The sequence below is a fragment of the Anabrus simplex genome, chromosome 4 (assembly GCF_040414725.1).
Source record: "Anabrus simplex isolate iqAnaSimp1 chromosome 4, ASM4041472v1, whole genome shotgun sequence".
NCBI lineage: Eukaryota > Metazoa > Arthropoda > Insecta > Orthoptera > Tettigoniidae > Anabrus > Anabrus simplex.
This window is the reverse complement of record NC_090268.1, coordinates 110961597-110981882: the sequence shown is the minus strand read 5'-3', so window position 1 is coordinate 110981882 and position 20286 is coordinate 110961597. Positions and strand designations below refer to the sequence as shown.

The 20286-nt window shown below is 36.5% G+C and overlaps 1 protein-coding gene across 2 annotated transcripts in view; it reads left to right on the top strand.

Moving 5' to 3' along the window:
- Positions 1 to 20286, top strand: part of LOC136872190 (membralin) — a 470893-nt gene that overhangs the window by 85360 nt on the left and 365247 nt on the right. For both annotated transcript variants that reach the window (XM_067146026.2, XM_068227184.1), the window contains exons 8-9: positions 2820 to 2861; positions 16833 to 16944. In XM_067146026.2, the coding sequence (XP_067002127.2) occupies positions 2820 to 2861; positions 16833 to 16944 (154 nt within the window). The remainder of the gene's footprint in view (positions 1 to 2819; positions 2862 to 16832; positions 16945 to 20286) is intronic.

Here is a 20286-nt window from a genome sequence, read left to right as displayed (position 1 = left end):
GAAGTACTGTAGACAATATCAAATATCTCTGAAAAATACATATTCATTTTGGATTTCTGATATCTTAAAATTTCGGTTGATATCTATATATTCTAGCTTTCTTCTGTAGAATAATTTCTTAATTCTTGAGGTCTGCGTATATGGTAAATCGCTTCGTCTCTTTGAAATATACGGAGTTAGCTTATTTGATTTTGGGAATGATTGTTTCTCTATTTATAATATCTCCGCTATTATTTTCTCCAGTTGCAGTTCCAGTTTCTGCTCTCGTCTATCACCAGATGTTATGCTTTCAGATGATCAGCATATATATCTGAACGAAGTTTTCAAAATTCACCGGGTTGTTATCCTCCTCACTGTATTTTATATATTAATACGTTCTTCTCTTCGATATTAATGTTGCTTCAGCTTAATATCCTCATTAGAAATTGTTCAATCTTCTCAATTCTTCAGAGCACTATCAATCACCTCTTGTCCTTGCAAGATTAAATTTTCAAGTCAGTTTTTCTAATAATCTCTTCGATTCTTCTTATTTTTTTAAAAAAACAATTCAGTCGATTCTGCTCTGTCGCACATTGCCTTCGTAACATCGTAGTTCCGAATCAGTCGTGGCCTTCTAATATGCTTAAACGTTCGATATCTTGCTATATATTCCTGTGTCTTGGGTGGTCTCTACCTTCTGTAGGCGCCATTTTGAAACACGTCCAAGAAATGCATTGGGTACAATACTAAACACCTTTTGGTATCACTTTCAGTGCTACTGATGCGTTTCGCATTATTCCACATTTGTTCACAAACTTCATAATTTGTTTCATCAGTGTCTTCTGTAGGATCTTCTCCCAGAATATCAAATCTGTTTGCAATTTCCACATTATACTTTAATCTTTCATCCTCCTGCTTTAGTTTCTCAGTGTCAACTTTGCATCTTTCCTCAGTCTGTGACTTACAAGAGGTTTTTAATTTAATTTAAGAGAAGCAATTATTATGTTGTGATCAGATCCTATCTCAGGTCCTCTGTAAGCTTTGATATCAGTTATGGAGCTTTTATGCCTGTTATCAATTAGTACTTGATTTATGTGATTGGCAGTCTTACCGTCGCACAAATACCATGTTTCGTTATATAGTTGTTTATGTGGGAAATTGGTACTTCGCACATTCATGTTCGTGGATGTAGTGAAATTGATTAGTCTAATGGCATTATCATTGCTTTCGTCATGAAGACTTTCCCTTCCTATTGTTGGCACAAAAATTTCTTCCTTTCCAACTTTTGCACTGAAATCACCCAAAATCATTTTGACATGTTTGGGTAATTTATTCCACAGTTCTAACAAATCCTCATAAAAGGAGTCTTTAGCGTGATCATCCTTGTTGTTTGTGGGGGCATGGCAGTTCACCAGTGATATGTTAAACCATTTAGAATGTACCCTCAAATAGCATAGTCTTTCATTCACATGTTCAAAGGGCAGCACTGACGATACTAGTGAATTTTGGACACAAAATGCAGTACCAAATTCGTGGGGTCCAGTTTCTTTACCACTCTTAAAAAGTGTATACTTCTCCATGTCCTGTATACCATTACCTAATAATCTAGTCTCTTGAATTGCAGCAATTCCCTCTCTATACTTCTCCAACTGTTGACTGAGGATTTTGAAGGATCCAGGTTTATACAGGGTTCTGACATTCTAAGTTCCTATTCGTAAAGCCGATTCCCATTGCAGGGTCGTCATATTTTTATATCCATTCTTATTCATCCGAGGCAAATGTGAGATATTCGTAACATTTTTTTTTTTTTTACGCAATAGAGCCGTTAACCCTATGTGCAACCCCCAACCTGGAGGGCCAGAGACATTTCTGTCAGGGTTGCCATAGCTTAGCCGAGTAGTCCCAGTTATGTGCCAGGTACTCACCCTCACCTCTTCTATTAGAATAGGATTAGCTCGTTATAATGTATAGTTGGTGGTCCGTCAGCCACATATTTCTTGAGTTTTAGCAGGTACACTTACTCGACATGGGTTCCCTTCTCCATCTTATGCCGTTGGCCATCTAGTGGCTCTTCCGTCTTTAGGAGCAATTTCTCACTCTAAGGGCAATAGAGTGCCCTTCCTTATACTCGCTCATCCACCCTCCTAGGAGACAGTTGGCATTTGGTAAAAGGTGGTCTTATACCAGGAGATACTCGGTCCCTGCATTCGTTAGCTGCCTGTATGCAATATATATGTATAAACAACTGTTGCCCCCTCTCTAGCACGGGTAGGTGAATATCAGGATTTCACCATCATTGAAACTGAGACCAAAAGGCATTTCCCAGTTTCTCTAGTTCTTTAGAGAGGGTAGATAAAATAAGGGGGGGGGGGGGGGGGGGGGAAATATGCGATTATATTTTTTTTTCCAAATTTTCATTCTAAAAATCAGGGAGGGAAAATTACGTGAGTAAATACGGTACATTACCTAAATCCAATTTTAATTCTGTTGCTCTGTCAACTCATATTATCCCTATCTTCCTGTTACATTTTACTGTTTCAGGTCACATTTTATCTATGCCTTTTGCTTTATGATACTGGCTTATATAGCAACCTCTCTGTTGATATCATCATCATTCTCCCAGTTATTTCTGTTCTTCATTAGAGAGATTACTGTGAGTGGGTTTTCTAAATGTACTTTCCATCTGTCTAGTGATATTCTAGGATCTACCATGGGTTTACCGAATTGACCTATTGCTCTTGGTCTGAAATTTAGTTTTTTAGTTCCTTTCTCCCTTCTAAATGATAGGTCAGATTAGCTTGTAAATATATACTTGTTTATATTGACCTCTTTTCTTGCAGATTGTTGAACAAGGTGCTTTAAGTCATACAGAAGAAGAAGAGGTATGTATTGCTGTTGAAATTATCAATGTGCTTTCAATTTTACATTGAATTCTGACTTGTATGTTAGGTAGTTTATTTCACCACTGCTGTCGCTGCAGTAACAGTTGTCTTCTGAATGAATTGATGTTGTTGATCATGGATTCTTTCAGGGGAAGCTTTTGAACTTCCTGATGACATTACGTACCAAAAAGTGATTAGCGATAATATAAGCAGGCACATGCAATCATGCAAACTGACAGAGCTACAGCATGTTAAAACTTTCAACATTTGTTCATTATCATAGGCTTGAGGCACAGTTTTCATGCGGTTTTCTTAAAAAAAGGACCAAAAGCGAAATATTGGCGTGCTTTTTGGTATCTGTCAGCATAAGTTAGCACTACCTAACAGGAAACTTTTCAAGTTCATTATTATACGTACCTCTTAATCTTCTTCTCTGCCATCTGTCTAAGCCAGATTCACTACCCTCTTAAATCGCACTAATTTTACATATTGTTGCATATACAGTAAAACCTCGTTAAGACATTTCTGCAGGGGACAACAAAAATTAACTTGTTACACAAGAATACGTACTACTGAATATACAAATAAAAACTACCCAACAGGGATATGGAAACACTAGATATGATATTTTCCGACTTGAAGGCAGTTATTACAAGTAATGAATCTTATTATTGTGACCGTATTGAAGCTTAGTACTATATATTAAAAAGTTACAAAATAGTTTATTAATATCCACTAGTTCAATACAATGCAATCCTTATAATTAAGATACAATTATTACATAGTGTTTGATATGGGACATGTTTTGCTTGACATGGCAAGCATCATCAGCCATTAAATACTGTAAGTTAGGTCAGGGCTCTGAGTCAGATGTTACATATAAGACTATCCCTTAAAATCTAATAGTTTATAATAATATTGTAATTAATGGTCATTAGTTCTCCAAAGCGGTGGAAAGTTATGCTAATATTAAATTAAGTCATAAAAACTTTAATTAGATAGTTGTTTTGTTGACTTCACATGTGACAGAGATGAAAAGTATTTTACGTCAGAAATTATGTAAAGGTTGATTCTGTGATTAATGATCAACATCATAAAAAAGTCTTAATATTTACAATAATATTTTCCAATGTTTACAAATATTGTGTGCATCATCAGTTATAGATGTGTGGATTAATTAAAATTATTTAATATGTTAAAATCTCATCCCAGTAATAATTAAGAATGAGAGTCAGATACGTAGTGTTTCGTGGTAGAATAGCTGGTTGAGCGGCGAGTATTCATGTCATGAACAGCCTAATGGCACTTGCCAGAGCATCAACATATAAGAAATTGATTCATTTTCTCCAAAATCTTTTGTGGACTTGTCGTAATTGTATGTCGTAAACTTGTACTGTATCATCTGATGAAGTCAATAAGGAGGAGTTCAACAAGAAATTAGATGTAATATGAACTGCAATGTATCGCGTGTTGAAGTGTGAAATATAAAGGATGTAATATAATACTTCAAGTTACAGTAACTTACACTCATTTTCCTTTTTTGGCATTCTTTCGTCACTCATTCGTGTTACGTGCCCGAACCATCTTAATCAGCTCCTCTCTATTCTATCATTCATTTTTTCCACTCCAATTTCTTCCCGGAATTTCTCATTCCTTATTTTGTCTCTTGTACTCTTCTGTATCATACTTCTCAAGAACATTTTGGATGCCTGTATTCAACTCTCATCCTTCTTTTAATTGTCCAAGTTTCTGCTCCGTAAGTTGTTATGGGTACGTAATACATCTTGTACATAGTATCTTTTGCTTCCAATGGCACATCTTTGTCCCATAACATGTTTCTTACACTATGATAGAAACAATTTCCAGCTTGAATCCTCTTACTAATCTCAGCATCCAGTTGAGCATTCTCCATTAATTCTCTATTCTAATTTTTAAAAATTAATCCATACATAATACAACTGATGGTGTACACAACATTTGTAATAATTGTAAAATACTATTGTAAATATTCAGACTTTTTTATGATTTGTATCATTAACCCTTTGCCGTTCCCCATTTAAAGGTGGATGCCCGGCCGTAATTACGGTGTTTTCTGACAGAGTCCTTTACATGCCAATAGGCACAGCAACTTAAATACCACCCTTCAAAAGAAAATAACTAGAAGTCATAAGAATGAAGATATAAATGTAATTTCTTTTGAATTTTGTTCCTAAACGATTAGTGCATATAAATGTGTACTCACCTTAATGCTGAATATCCACATTCTGCTCCTGATAGTATTCCAAAAAGCACCCTGTCCTGCACAGTGGTAGATTGCACTGCTTACATTTGAATGTTGTTTGTTTACCTCTCCCAGAAGCTGCCCTATCTTTAACTTAAACACAAAGCACACACTTTGGCATGACCAGGTATCGTCACAAGAGAATGAAATAATTTAGGCGATGGACAGCCGATGGGTAAACTTTTCCTTCCCGTACGTTTGCGAGATGTGATGTTCCCGATCAGCTGTTGCACCAAGTTGCGCCGGAAGTTTAGCTGTCTGTTTCCATGAGTTGTGAAAGCTGGTCTGTTACTCATATCATAAAGAATGAAACTGTTCAACGTACACATTCATCACAAGAAAAATAAATTTCCACCATTTTTTAGACGATCGTCCAACTCCGTAGTATTCTCTTTTCTGGTCACTGATGTCCACGCCACCCATGTTTTGTGTAATTTATGACAGCACGAAGACATACAATTTCTATTTCTTCATTGCCTTTAGCATTTTTTTGTTTCACTGTACCATCATTCACAGAATCTGAATTTGTTGACAGCATAAGAACCTTTCAACACAACTCCGTGATTAGATGACATGGTGTGAACTTGAACAAGAATAATCTCCAACTAAAGACGATGTTTATAAAGTAGGTCTGCTTGGGAAATGTACACAGGAAATACTGTCAGCAAGGTCCCGACAGCTTGCTGAGCCAAGGGAATACAGTATGGTTTCACAAGACCCTTCAATATTTCTGTCAACACACTTCTAATGAACGTGAGTAGGATGAGTGCTTTGGAGCATTTGGTACGGCAGGCAGATGATAATATTCGAGTGCTCTGGAGTGTTAAGGACGGCAAAGAGTTAATCATAGAATCAACCTTTACATAAATTTTGACATTGTAAAAAACTTTTTATCTCTGTCACATGTGAAATCAACAAAACAACTATCTTACTAAAGTTTTTATGACTTAATTTAAAATTAGCATAACTTTCTACTGCTTTGGAGAACTAATGGCCATTAATTACAATATTATTATAAACTATTAGATTTTAAGGGATAGTCTTATATATAACATCTGACTCGGGGACCTGACCTAACTTAACTCTTTCCGGTCTAACTGCGAGCATAGCTCGCAGCGGCCGAAATTACGTTCAGGACGCGCTGCGGGCATAGCCCGTAGTAAGGTTTGACAATTCGCTAAAAATCGAGAACGAGCTATGCACGCATTCTGGTGGTTACATCGTGTTCCTTCATGTATTAGTTACGAGAGTATTTAAGCAGATGGCAGTATTATATGTCAAAGTCAGATAATTTACGATATATTTGAACTGCATGCATCAGTAGATGTTGTCACTCAGTGAGCTCTAAGACATGGTTTCTCGCGGCGAACATGTGCTTGACGAAAGTGATATTTTCGATATTTTATGATATATTATAAGTTTATGCGCAAATGAACATATTATTGACATATGAATTCGAAACAACTTCTTGCATTTCATTATGATTGGTGATCGTTTTACGGCCTAGCGTATGTTCCCGCGTATTTCATATTTGCGTGAATACGTAAGATTGTCTACATATTCGTAAAGTTGTCTGTTTAGAAGACTGTATTTTCTCTTTCTCAGAAGTATTTTTTGGTAAATGGAACAATAATTTTACATTTGATTAAGTTTTAACAAAATTTATCAATTAAAATAAAATTTCGTAAGAGTTCCCATTTTCGTTATTGTAATTATTACTATTATTATTATTGAAAAATTGTTTTTATATCGTACTCATTATTGTTGTTGTTTTGTAATTGCAATGCACATTTTATATTAGCGAAATAGGGTAAATATAACTGTATTTCAGAAAACTGTACTTGCTTAGTTATCCGTCAGACTTTTCTTCCATTCGCAAAACATGGTATAATATATAAACAATTTTAAAATGTCAAGTGATAGTTGACATGATACAAAGAGCACTTTTGAAAATTAGATGCTCAAACAAGCACAAAGAAAAAAGAATCATGTCAATATCTACTACAGGTACAGAGATATAATGTTTTAAAGATCCTTAAAAATGTCCAGTCCAGAACGTTTGTTAGGGATATTAAGGCCCAGACTGGAATGGGTTAAGAGTATTTAATGGCTGAAGATGCTTGCCATGTCAAGCAAAACATGTCCCATTTCAAACAGTATGTAATAATTGTATCCTAATTATAAGGGTTGCGTTGTGTTGAACAGGTGGATATTAATAAACTATTTTGTATCTTTTTAATGAAGGCATTTTACGTTGTGTATCCGCGGGTACAGTGAAAAGTATATCTATCATTTCTCAAGATGAGAGGAAAGTATTAAAAGGTGTGAAAAACATGAGAGAACAAATGAGTCGTCCAGTTGCAAAATCCGAGACGTCCATTTTTTCTCAAAATGAGTTGTCACTGCCATTGTATGCAGCTCATCAAAATACACAATCCAGTAATGTAATACACGAGCAAAGGCCTTTAATCCATACCTTTAAAGGTGACAAATAACGGAACTGCTGCAAGACACTGTTTGACCAGCGGCAAACTTTAAACAGTGAAATGCCAGACTATGACATTGATGTGGGAGATTTTGTTGAGGACAATAACGGATTGTTAATATAATTGTACTAAATGTTAAAGAACTTACAAAATGTTTTGAATGAATGATGATTTCTTGATGAAATTATAAAATCAAAGAGCGGGGATTAGATATCAAAACATTATGTCCTAACCTTAAAATTATTTCCATTCATGCTATTTTCATAGTGTAATACTTTAAAATGTAGGTAATAAAACACATTCACCATAAATCTGCACACTCTATTCCATATGCTGCTGTAAAACTCGTTATGTCCAAATGTTTTTTTGCAAAAAACATGGGTACTGTAAGTTATATTTTGTGGAGATTTTGCAGAGTGATGAAGATGAACGCTGTTTAATTACAAAATTTCAACCTCCTATCTCTGTTGCATAACAAATGAAAAATTTGTTTGTCTGCACGTAATGGGTTTTGCAACTGGACGACTCAAATATGAAAACCTTTTCTGCTGGGGCTTATAAAATAACAACTGCACTGAACAGTGTGAAAACATATGCAAAGGGGCCAATAAAAATATCCAAGTATTGTTGTAGAACACACTCTTTCTAAAACAAATGTTAGTAAAAGCTTTGTATTTCGGAACAGTGATTTATAAAACATTATTTTGTGGTCACACTCTTAGACAATGAATTGGAGGTTATACTCGGCCATGTGCGACTGCGATAGAAGGACTTTTGCTGCCATTTTGGAAACTTTGACCCAGTGGAATCAATCGAGTTGAAACTCATAGGTGTGAGTTCAACATTAGTGACCTCTGCACACTTAAAGATGCGGATGCCAGTTCACTTTCTGAAAGATTTTGATCTTTTCTTCTTCTTCTTCTTCTTCTTCTTTTATGACCACATAGGATCACTTTAGTCAGTCCGTCGTTCAGGTCTCTTTGAAGGGATTGTTCGGGCTTTGCGGTCCTCCCAGTACTTCTTCAGACGCTCCGATCTGCGTGCCCTTTCCTCAGTTGAAAATGTGCGTGTTGTTGGTTTGTTTTGTGTAAGGGTAAAGCGGAGGTTTGTATTCTTGAGTTTTGTATTCAATTTTATCTTATTTTTGGTGTCTTCTGTTGTAAGGCCTATTTCCTTCAGATCCTCTCTTACTTCTCTGATCCATTTACATCCTGTTGTGGTATTTTTTGAGACGAGATTGTGTTGTACTAGTTGTTTCAGAAGTCTTGAGTCCTGCATCCTCATGATATGTCCAAAGAATCCCAGTCTCCTCTTACGCATAGTATCTGTAATGGGTTCTAGCTCTTTGTACACGACTTTGTTAGGTATTAACCGCCACTGTCCATCTTTCTGATATTTTTTGTTGATACAGGTTCTTCCAATCCTCCTTTCAATTTTCTGAAGTCTGTCAGTCTTTGATTGTTTATTCAGGTAAAAGAGTGTTTCTGCTGCATATGTAGCTTCCGGTTTTATAACTGTGTTGTAGTGTTTTATTTTTGAATTTATTGATAGACATTTCTTTTTGTAGATATCCCATGTTAATTTTTGTGCTTTAGCTAATCTATTTGTTCTTACTTGGATTGAGATTTTTTCATTTAAGTTATGTGTTATTACTTCTCCAAGATATTTAAACTGAGTTACTATTTTGATTTTATTACCATTTATGGTGACTTCTTTTAGCTGTGTTGGTTTTTGGGGCATAATTTCTGTTTTTTCAAATGATATTTTGAGGCCAATTTTATTTGCAATGTTTTGAAGTTCTGATATCTGGGTTTTTGCTTCTTTTATGTCCACTGCTAGTAATGCTAAATCGTCAGCAAAACCCAGGCAATTTGTTTTGATTTTTCGGCCAATCTTTATTTTGGGGGGACATTTTCTAAACCATTCCCTCATTACCATTTCTAGAGCACAGTTAAATAATAGTGGTGAGAGCCCATCTCCCTGCCGTAGTCCAGTTTTAATTTCAAATGTCTCTGATGTTTCACCCCTAAACTTCACTTTTGACTTGGTATTGGTGAGAGTCAATTTTATCATGTTTATTAATTTGGGGTGTAGTCCAAGGTGTCTTAAAATTTTAAACAGAGATTCTCTATGGATGCAATCATAAGCTTTCTTGAAATCTACAAATGTTATCACCATATCTCTGTTTCTTCTCCTGTTATAGTCCATTATCAACTTAAGACTCATGATCTGATCAGGACAGCTCCTCCAGGGTCTGAAACCTCCTTGATATTCTCCTAGTTCTTTCTCAAGTTGTAAACTTATCCTATTAAGGATGATTATTGAAAATATTTTGTATGTTATGTCTAGGAGAGAGATTCCCCTGTAGTTATTAGGGTCGGTTTTGTCCCCTTTTTTGTGCAGAGGATGAATGAGGGCTGTTGTCCAGTGTTCTGGTAGTTCTTCTTTAATCCAGATAGAGACAAGTTGTTGATGGAGGGCAACTTTTGCTGAGGTTCCTGCATATTTCCAGATTTCCGCAAAGGTCTGATCTTCTCCTGGCGCTTTGTAGTTTTTTAATTTATTCAGAGCTTGGTAGACTTCCTTTATTGTGGGGGGATTGATGTTTTCTGGTGATGTTTTTATCGGGGTGTTGGTGTCCAAATGAAGGAGTTCTGTAGGTTCCTCACAATTTAAAAGCTTGTTGAAATGTTTAGCCAAAATTTCTGCATTGTCTTTATTGTTATGGGCCAGCTTACCATCTTCATCCTTCATCAGTAGGGTCGGGGGTTCATATTTTTGGAGCTGTTTTCTGAAGGTTTTGTAGTAGTCCCTTGATTTAGTTTTACTGAACTGTTCTTCAATTAACTGCAGGGTGTCCTTATGATGTTGTCTTTTTATTCTTCTTAAGACTTGGGTAGTTTCTTTTCTCTGTTTTACTAGCTTTTGATAGGATATTTCTGTCTTTTGGGACTGATGTAATAGCCATGCCTGATGTCTTTTCTCCACTGTTTCATCACATTCACTGTTCCACCATTGGTGTTTTTTACGTGGTTTAATTGGAGCTAGGTCTTCTGCAATTTGTTTAAGGTTGTGTACTAAGTCTTCAAGTTTGTCTGTGATTTTTATTTTTTCAGTTGCTTTCTGGTAATTTTTGTTGTTGATTAGCTGGGTAGGATCTATTTTTCTTTTAGTTTTAAGGGCTTGCTTTTGTTGTCTCCTCTGGGGAGTGAGTTTAATTTTAATTTTAACTACGTAGTGATCTGAACCTGTGTCTATTCCTCGGAGGACTTTGACGTTATAGATCTCTTTGTGGTGGTATTTGTCCATGCAGACGTGGTCCAGTTGCCATTCTCCTTTAGTGTAGTCAGGGTGTTTCCATGTTTTGAGTTTTTGAGGTTTCCTCTTAAAACATGTAGATTTTGAGATTAAATTATGGTTTCTACACAGGTCAACTAGTCTCTCTCCATTTTTATTTGTTTTCTTGTGTGCTGGCCATTTTCCGATGATGTCACGGTATTTTCTTTCTCTGCCTAGTTGAGCGTTGAAGTCACCTATTAATAATTTTATATGGTGTTTGGGGATGTTATCTATGGTCTGGTCCAATAGGTCCCAAAATTCTCCTGTTTCCTCCTGGTCTTTTGAGGAGTTGTTTTTATCATCTTTTCTTCATTAGAAAGGAATTTCATTTTTTCCGTATCCATACCTAGGCTATCACAAGACAAATATGCACCATGCTAGTCAATTTCAAACGATTATGTTCCTAATCCAGATGTAGGCTACCGTATCATGCGAAAAAACTTCACTGTACCACTCAACGAAAAATACAGTGGAAGTCCGCTATAGAGAGTACGGCATATAACGAGAACCCCGTTATAACGACAGGTTTTGTTTGTCGCTTCAAAAGTCCTATATTAAACTGTGTATTAACCTTCGGTTACAGTGATAGCCCTATCACTAACGCATCCGTTATTACAAGTGATTAAGCGCGCACGATTTTTTCCGTTACTTATATTTATGCACCCCAGAAATTATGTTGCGCACGATCGATCACTTTCAGTATCGTTTCCTCGTTACGTCCACTAAAGATTCCTCGTCGACATTTGAAGGCAACAGTTAAATTGAAATAATAAATATGGTAGTTCAACCTATTCAATACAAGTAAATATGAGATGTAGAGATTACATTCTTATTTAATTAAAAGTGAAAATGGTACCGGTTTCGACCCCAGTCTGGGTCATCATCAGCCGATTATAACTCGAAAAACAATGCATAAGTAAGAAAGAAGTTAACGGTCAAGTCCACACAATATCAGTTGAAGAGGCGATTAATAATACCCGTCGACTGCTGTTCCGTAAAGAAAATTTGAAATGAAAGAGAACATGTTCTCTTAATAAGTGCGTAAATAACATGTCCAATAACAGTTGGTAACTCGTTAACAATAAAGGCTGATTAAACGATCTCTTAATTTTAATGCTGAATACTGCAATTAAGTAAGAATGGGATACACCTCAAGGTATGGCAGAGTGCATCATTGATTTCAGAGGTTAGTTTATGTTTTCTCGCATCTGGTTAAATTACGGAAAGGCTATTATCATGTAAATTTATAGTGAGAATGTTATCATTTCTCTGCTAGTGCTGGAAGTATGTTTTCATCATACATACAGTACGGTTAAGTTAGGATAGGTGACGCTGTTTAAGAAAACTGGAACATTTGCCACAAAATGCGATCGATCATCTTCGGTATGTATAGTTTTCTCACTGTGTGAATTTTTGAGCTCTCTCGTTGACATCCCCCTGTGTGTGGGGGCGGTAGAATAACACCCACGGTATCCCCTGCCTGTCGTAAGAGGCAACTAAAAGGGGCATCAGGGGCTCTGAACTTTGGAGCGTGTGTTGGCGACCACGGGGCCCTCAGCTGAGTCCTGATATTGCTTCCACTTACTTGTGCCAGGCTCCTCACTTTCATCTATCCTATCCGACCTCCCTTGGTCAACTCTTGTTCTTTTCCGACCCCGACGCTATTAGGTTTGCGAGGGCTTGGGAGTCTTTCATTTTCACACCCTTCGTGGCCCTTGTCTGCCTTTGGCCGGTGCTTTCATTTTTTGAAGTGTCGGACCCCTTCCATTTTTTACTCTCTGATTATTGTTATATAGAAGATGGTTGCCTAGTTGTACTTCCTCTTAAAACAACAATCACCACCACCACCACCACCACTCTCTCGTTGACATTGAAGGCGATGATGGACTCGATTAGTAATACCTGTCGACTGCTGTTCTCTGTAGAAAATTCGAAATGAAAGAGGATAACATGTTTTCGTAATAAATGCGTAAATAACATGTTCGATAGCAGTTGTTAACTCGTTAAAAATAAAGGCTGAAGTAAACGATCTCTTAATTTTAATGTTATATACGGAAATTAAGTAAACCGGGCTAGTTGGTCATGCAGTTAGGGGTGTGCGGCTATGAGTTTGCATCCGGGAGATAGTGAGTTCGAATCTCACTGTTGGCAGCCCTGAAGATGGTTTTCCGTGGTTTCCCATTTTCACACCTTAGTTAAGGCCATGGCCGCTACCTTCCAACTCCAAGGCCTTTCCTTCCCCATCGTCGTCATAAGACCTATCTGTGTCGGTGCGATGTAGAGCCACAAGCAAAAAAGAAATTAAGCAAGAATGTGATACACATCAAGATATGGCAGAGTAAATCACTGATTTCAGAGGATAGTTTACATTTTCTCTTTCTAGTTAAATTTTAGAAAGGCTATTTATTCCCATGTAAATTTTTAAGTAGGAGGTTATAATTTCTCTACATGCGTTTGAAATGTTTTCATGATATATATACGGTTAGGTTAGCTAACGCCGTTTGAAGAAGAAAACTGAAATGTTTGCCACAGAAGCCTCTGGAGTGAAACCGCATTTCTCCGAATCCAAGTCGACGTCGTCTTCTCAGAATCTCATGTGAAAAATCAAGGGTCTTCTTGCCATCGCGGCCTAACAGTAATGGACACCACTGGCAACTACCGCGGTAACCACGCTGCTTCTTTTCATCCCCGTGTGCGCACACACAAGACTCTCTGACAAACGACCTTTATTATACATGGCTAGCAGCGTCACTAGGTCTCGGGAAATAGTGAAGAGAGAATGACGTTCTATTAGCCTCTACAAAAAGTTTCTCAAATCTGCATAATGGCATCAAAACATGCGAGCCTTCGAATTCTTAGAAAGGCCACAGCTCAGTGGCAGAGTTAAAATGCATCTACTGTACCTCACGCTTAGTAAAATTAAATTTTATAGACAGCAGGGATATTTTTGTGAGGATCGTCGTATTGTAAATATACGTGGAATAGGTATTGCCGGCAAGTTTTAAACAGGTTTTTCGTCAATATTATGGTGTCATTTTTCAGTTATTGTTTGTTAAACACTCGGAAATGTAGAATAATTGTGCAGCCGCAAGAAATATGGCATAGGCCTAACGAAGGCCAATATTCGGCGTTATCGTGAAGACAAAGCTAGCTAAAAAATACGTACTATACAAAAAATGCATTCAGCAGCCCGCAACAAGGACACTTTAAAGAAGTCGAAGATGAAAATGTGTGGTATGTGCTTGAAAAACGCAAGGGTGGAATAGCCACACCACAGCGCAGTAAATTCGTTCGTTGACCTTCAACACCCCCAGGGAAGTTGGCTGAACCCGGCAAGCAAGATGAGGGTGTAGTGGCCGGTTGTAGCTGACGCTGAGGAAAAGTAACAGTTTTACAGTAAGCAAAAGTATTTTCCTGATGGAACGTTTGTGTGAAGACAAAGATAGTCTAAAAATGCATACTGTACAAGAAAGGCATTCATATGGTTTTACAAAGTACTTTTTAAGCCTGATTAAAATCTTTTGAAGGAAAAAGTGTGGGTCATATTGCATTCAGGGTCGTCTTGGATGAAATTAAACATACACTTTCACGTAGCATCAGTTTTTGAAAAAAAAACAAAAAAAAAACAAGAAGTTAGCCATAGTGTTGATATCATTCGCGAAAACACAAGTTTTGAACAAACTGATTGCCATTTCATACCGATTTTAATGTGTATGGGAGTTTTTCAGACTTCTACAAAAAATCTGATACAATGACAGTCCGCTATAGCGAGTAGATTTTTCACCATTATGAATTCTCACTATAGCGGACTTCTACTGTCCATTTCTAACTTCTGAATGGAATACAAGCACAAATAGGCTCACTTTTTCTGTAATAATGCAACTGTGGCGACGGCACTTATCCGATTTGGAAATCACGTTTGCTTCACAAGGGATAACAAATAACATTTTCAGGGCTAGGAAAAATGTGATCGTACTAAGCGGTAATAGCGAAAATTTGTGACGCGATATGATGAGAATCGGGACTTCGAATTTACAACATGCTTAGCAAGAAAACGTGTTAATGAGGAACGCACTGACAAGGTTTCACTGTACCTCATTTGCACTCAGTACCTTGTTGAGTCTGTTCTTCACTGTAAATTACACATTATTCTAAACCAGCATTTTTGAGGGTGAGAGACAGTTTTCAACAATCTTTATAGTTTGAGGTAATATTTGCTTTCTCGACAATGATCTTTATAGTTTGAGGTAATATTTGCTAAGTTTCTTGACAGATCATTGGAAAATACTTCATGCAATTCCTATTGATGATACTTCACTACTATCAAAAACAGAAACAATTTCTCACACAGTTTCATAGTGTTCACAGTCCTACTCCACTATGTTAAGCATGATTTTTGAATTTTCCACCCTTAACAGTCCTCAACAAATATTTTCTTAATGTTCGATATTAACCAGTCAACATCAGGAAAATTCCACTGTATTTCCTCAGCAATCCTATGCAACCCATGAGCAAGACACATTAAATGGACCATATTTGCACAGAGGTCGCGAATGTTGAATGTTGAAACTCGCACCTTCGAGTTTCGACTCAATCTCTCAAGTTGGTCAAAGTTTTGTTCGATTCAAAATGGCGGCCAAAATTTCCTCACAGTTGTACATGTTGGAATGTAACCTCCATTTCATTGTGTATGAGTGTAACCAGAAAATTATGTTAAATAACCTACTGTTGTAGAAAGTCTGTGATCTGCAATAATACTTCGATATTTTTGTTGGCCCCTGTGCACATGTTTTCATATTTGTTGTCTGGTGTTTTTCATGCCTTTCATTGTATTTGTTATTTTATAATTCCTGTTGGAAAAGGTTTTCATATTTTTTCACTCTTATTTTTCACGCCTTTTAATACTTTTCTCTCATCTTTAGAAATGGTAGATAGACCTATAGTTTTCACTGTACCCTCGGATACATGACGTAAAATGCCCTCATGTCGTAAAAAACTGTATATAGTGTTTTCATATCGCTTTTGGACAGTTTTTATTCGTATATTCATTAGTATGTTTTCTCGGTTAACACGTTTTTTTTCTTTATCCCCTGCAGAAACATCTTAATGAGGTTTCACTGTAACCATTTGTATAGTCCAACGAATTACAAATGAAATAAATGTTTCCATTCAAGGATAGCTGCTTCTTTAAGGGAATCTTGAAAAAATATTGAATCAGTAAATAATGGACCATTTAATTCAAAATACTATCGAAATAATGTTTGAAAAAACTATGAGGTTATATCTTCACGGTAACCCGTATGCAAGGGCTGCTATCGTTTTTGGATTTCTTCTTTGTAATTTTTGGCTTCTTAATGAGCTAGACCTGTTAGCAAAGTTCATCAGGCACTTGCCTCTTGTATGGAAGGTTGCCTAATTGAATGCTGCCACAGTAAATTGTTTTTAAGAGTGCTTGAATGCCAGAAATCGATGTCAGAATATTTAGTGGCGCTGTAAAGAACAAAATTCCAGCACTCTAGAAAACTGTTTAAGACCAAGGGTAAATGAAGGTGTATTAAATAATGTTATTGTTTCTTTAATATATGGTATCTGTAAATCTACTGAAATAGTATCCAAGCACTTAAGTGTTATTAAATGACTACTATTGTTGCTATGATTTTATCCTGCAATCTGTAGTTTAGGTGCTATTGTTCAACTATGTTAACTTTCCAGTTGATTTCCATATCCTGTACTCTATGAAGACATTACTGTTACAATTTGACATGATAATACATTTCGTGAGCTACTAGTCGGACCATTAAAAGTAAGTTAAATAAATGACTGTATGTTTCTGTTTCATTACAACCTATTTTATTTCTTTTTCAGTTTGTATTGAATGCAAATGAAACAGTAGAAGAACCTCCATCAACAGCAAGTGATAAGATTATTGCACCCCTGAAGGAATCGGTCTCAGAAGTTGAAAAACTTGTTCGGGCAGGTATGTCTTCTGTTACAGTAGCTGGAATATAATAATAGTAATAATAATAATATTAATAATAAAAATTTTAACGAGGGAGTGTGGGAAATCTTGCATGAGACACTTGTGAAGGGTTTGCACTCCACAAGCTGGTGGGATTCTTACCCACTAAAAATCACACACCCTTTTCCCACGATGTGCATCTCCACCTTGCAATCTCTCTCGCATTACTTCTGGGTGGCATCGTGTTTTTACCCTCTCAGGCTTTTCTTCCTTTGTTTCTCCTTTACTGGTGTTCGTGAGCATTTAAATCCCTCTTTTTCTGTCGTAGGATACTTTCTGCATATTCAACTATGCCATCCAACATTCTTGGTTCCGTAACATCACTAGAACAATAGATTCTGTTGTCAGTTCTCCTTGCTCAACTTCTAAACACCTTCTTTGTGTAGACCAATGTTCACATACAAAAAAAGGTGTGAAGTACGTCAGCATCATTGCAATAAATACACAATGGATCACTTGCTCTGCCTATTCTGAATAGAAATTTACGAAAATATCCATGACCTGTCAAGAGCTGCGTAAGGTAATAGTTAACTTCACCATGTGTCCGTGCTACCCAGTTTGCTAAACATGGTAACAGCCATGCACCCTCATCAAGATGTACACTAAGCAATGCAAATGCACAAACAACAAAATGAAAACAAAACACAATTACTTACCGTAAGAGCAGTAGCACAAAATACAAAGCATGGAGAGCAAAAACATGAAGGAAAAAGGCCAGGATCTTTACATTAATGTTTGACAGGTTGCCAGGTCAATAATACTAGCTACTAAATAAGAAGCAAGATTCATTTTAAATAAAGGAATTTTACTTAATAAATTAAATATGGAATTAAAAAAAAAGTATAAGTCCAATTAAATGTATATTCTCTTTTTAAAAATCAAAACGCAATTCAAACTAAAAGGAGAAACACTATTTTATAATTAATTTTTAAATCAAGATAAAATGTTGATATCAACATGGGCTTCCTCAAATAATCAAATATTGAAAAACTCAAAACAGATATCATTAAATAAAATTGTCAGTAACGTTTACTTAAGGTATAGAAAGATTGAAATGTTAAGAAAAGAGGAAAACTTTGGTTGCAACCGTAATATTTGAACGATAAACAGTATTCAGTTACTACACGGAAATTCATTTAAACAATTAGTTTGATGATCATCAGTATGTGGGCCAGCGACTATTAATACTGCTTAAAATTGAAATTTGCTACACTACCAAAACAAATAATAAGTTGCACGCAAAGTCACACACAAGGACACACGTACCAAGAAAATAGTGGCTCCAACCGCAAATAAAAATTACACAAATTAACCAAACAAGATAAATTATAATAAAATAATAGCGGAAAGCAATCCCAACTAAATGAAGAATATCAAGGGAAAAATACTATAAACGTTCCCACATAATAACAGAACACAGAAGCACACAACAGGAGCAACCATTTACCGAGCCAAGCCATCATCCCATAATAATAATCAAAGCCCCAAAAATCTAAAACGTGTCCATCAGATAAGATAAGAAGAGATGACCCATTAATAACAATAATCGAAGGCAAGGAACCCCAAACAATGAGTAGTATGTGACAAGAAAATGTAAAGAGAATGGCATATATGAAGTTAAATATCGACCAGCAAATTTCAATTTTTCACAGACTTGACGTTATTAAAAGTAATAATAATAATAATTTATCCAATAGGTGATAGTATGAAATTACATTAGCTTTTGTTAAACAGTTCGCCTACAGCTTAGATAACTTAGAATGAAGGGCGCTTTGGATTATGCTAGGATACGTACATGGGGTAGCAGGTACTCTGTTGAAACAAGCATTGTCGTCCTCTTCTTACAGCCTACAGTGTTGCCATGTAAATGCTCTCTCTTTCTCTTCCAGCGCATTACGACGAAATTCAAGCCATACTAACGGAAAATAATTGACATATACTTTGCATCTCTGAAACCTGGCTGACTCCTAGCATTCCTTCCTCCATGGTTGATATCGATCAATATGATCTAATACGTTTCAATCGGTCGGATGGAAGGCGTGGTGGCGGGACAGCGATTTACTGTAGAAATGATCTAAAGAGCCGAGTGATATGTACTTCTTCCCAGGGTGTACGAACACGGCCGGAATTCATGTTCGTTGAAGTAAATATCAACAGACAAAAAGTGATGTTTTCTGTCATATACAACCCACCTGTGTAACTGATATGACCGAATTTGAAACGTCTTTACTAGACTTCCACGCTATTTATGAACACATAATCATTATGGGTGACTTTAACAGTAACCTAATTCATACGACTCATGACAGTAAACGATTAGTAGATTTGTTTACTACTTGTAACATGACTATTCTCCCGTTACAACCCACGAACCACGTGAATGCAACAAACCGTTCATCACACACACTCATAGATCTCATAACGAACAACACAGGTAAAGTAATAACTCATGGGCAAATCTCTCTACCATCCATTTCGACCCACAACCTTATATATTTATCGTATTCCTTCAAAATGCCTAAATACAAACCCAAGAACATAACTGTCAGAAATATGAAGGACTTAAACTTGGATTACTTGAAATATGATGCTTATCAACTACCGTGGGACGATATACGGAGTCTAAATGATACTGATGCTAAAGTTAACTTGTTTAATACGATGGTAAAGAACTTATATGATAGACATGTCCCCAAACATCGAATAAAGGTTTCTCGCCCTTCTTGTCTATGGCTAGATGATGAAACCAAGAGAATGATGGCCCATCGTGACTTGTTAATTCGACATTATAAACGTACCCTAGATGACACAGACTTCGAATCTTACCGCATCTTAAGAAATCGCACAAAGCAATTAATCAGAAATAAAAAATGTGCATATTTCCTGAATTTAGCTAACAACATATATTCTAATCATGCATGGGACCAACTTAGAGCTCTGGGAATAGGAAAACATCAACAGAGACAGACAACTCCTGACATTCCACTTGACGAACTGAACGATTACTTTAGTTGAATAAATATTCAACCTACCCCAGTTTACTGCACCGACTCCGCACCCTCCCCCCCAGCCAATCCAACATTCACATTTCACAGTGTCACAGAGAATCAGGTTAAAAAGCTTTGTACTCGATTAAATCAAAGGCCACAAGTTAGATGATATTCCTGTTGGTTTTATACATAACATTATGGGCGCTGTCCTGCCTATACTGACGCACATACTGAATTTATCCTTCTTGACTTCAGTAGCGCTTTTGACACTATAGACATTCAGACTATGATAAAGAAAATGGAACTGCTA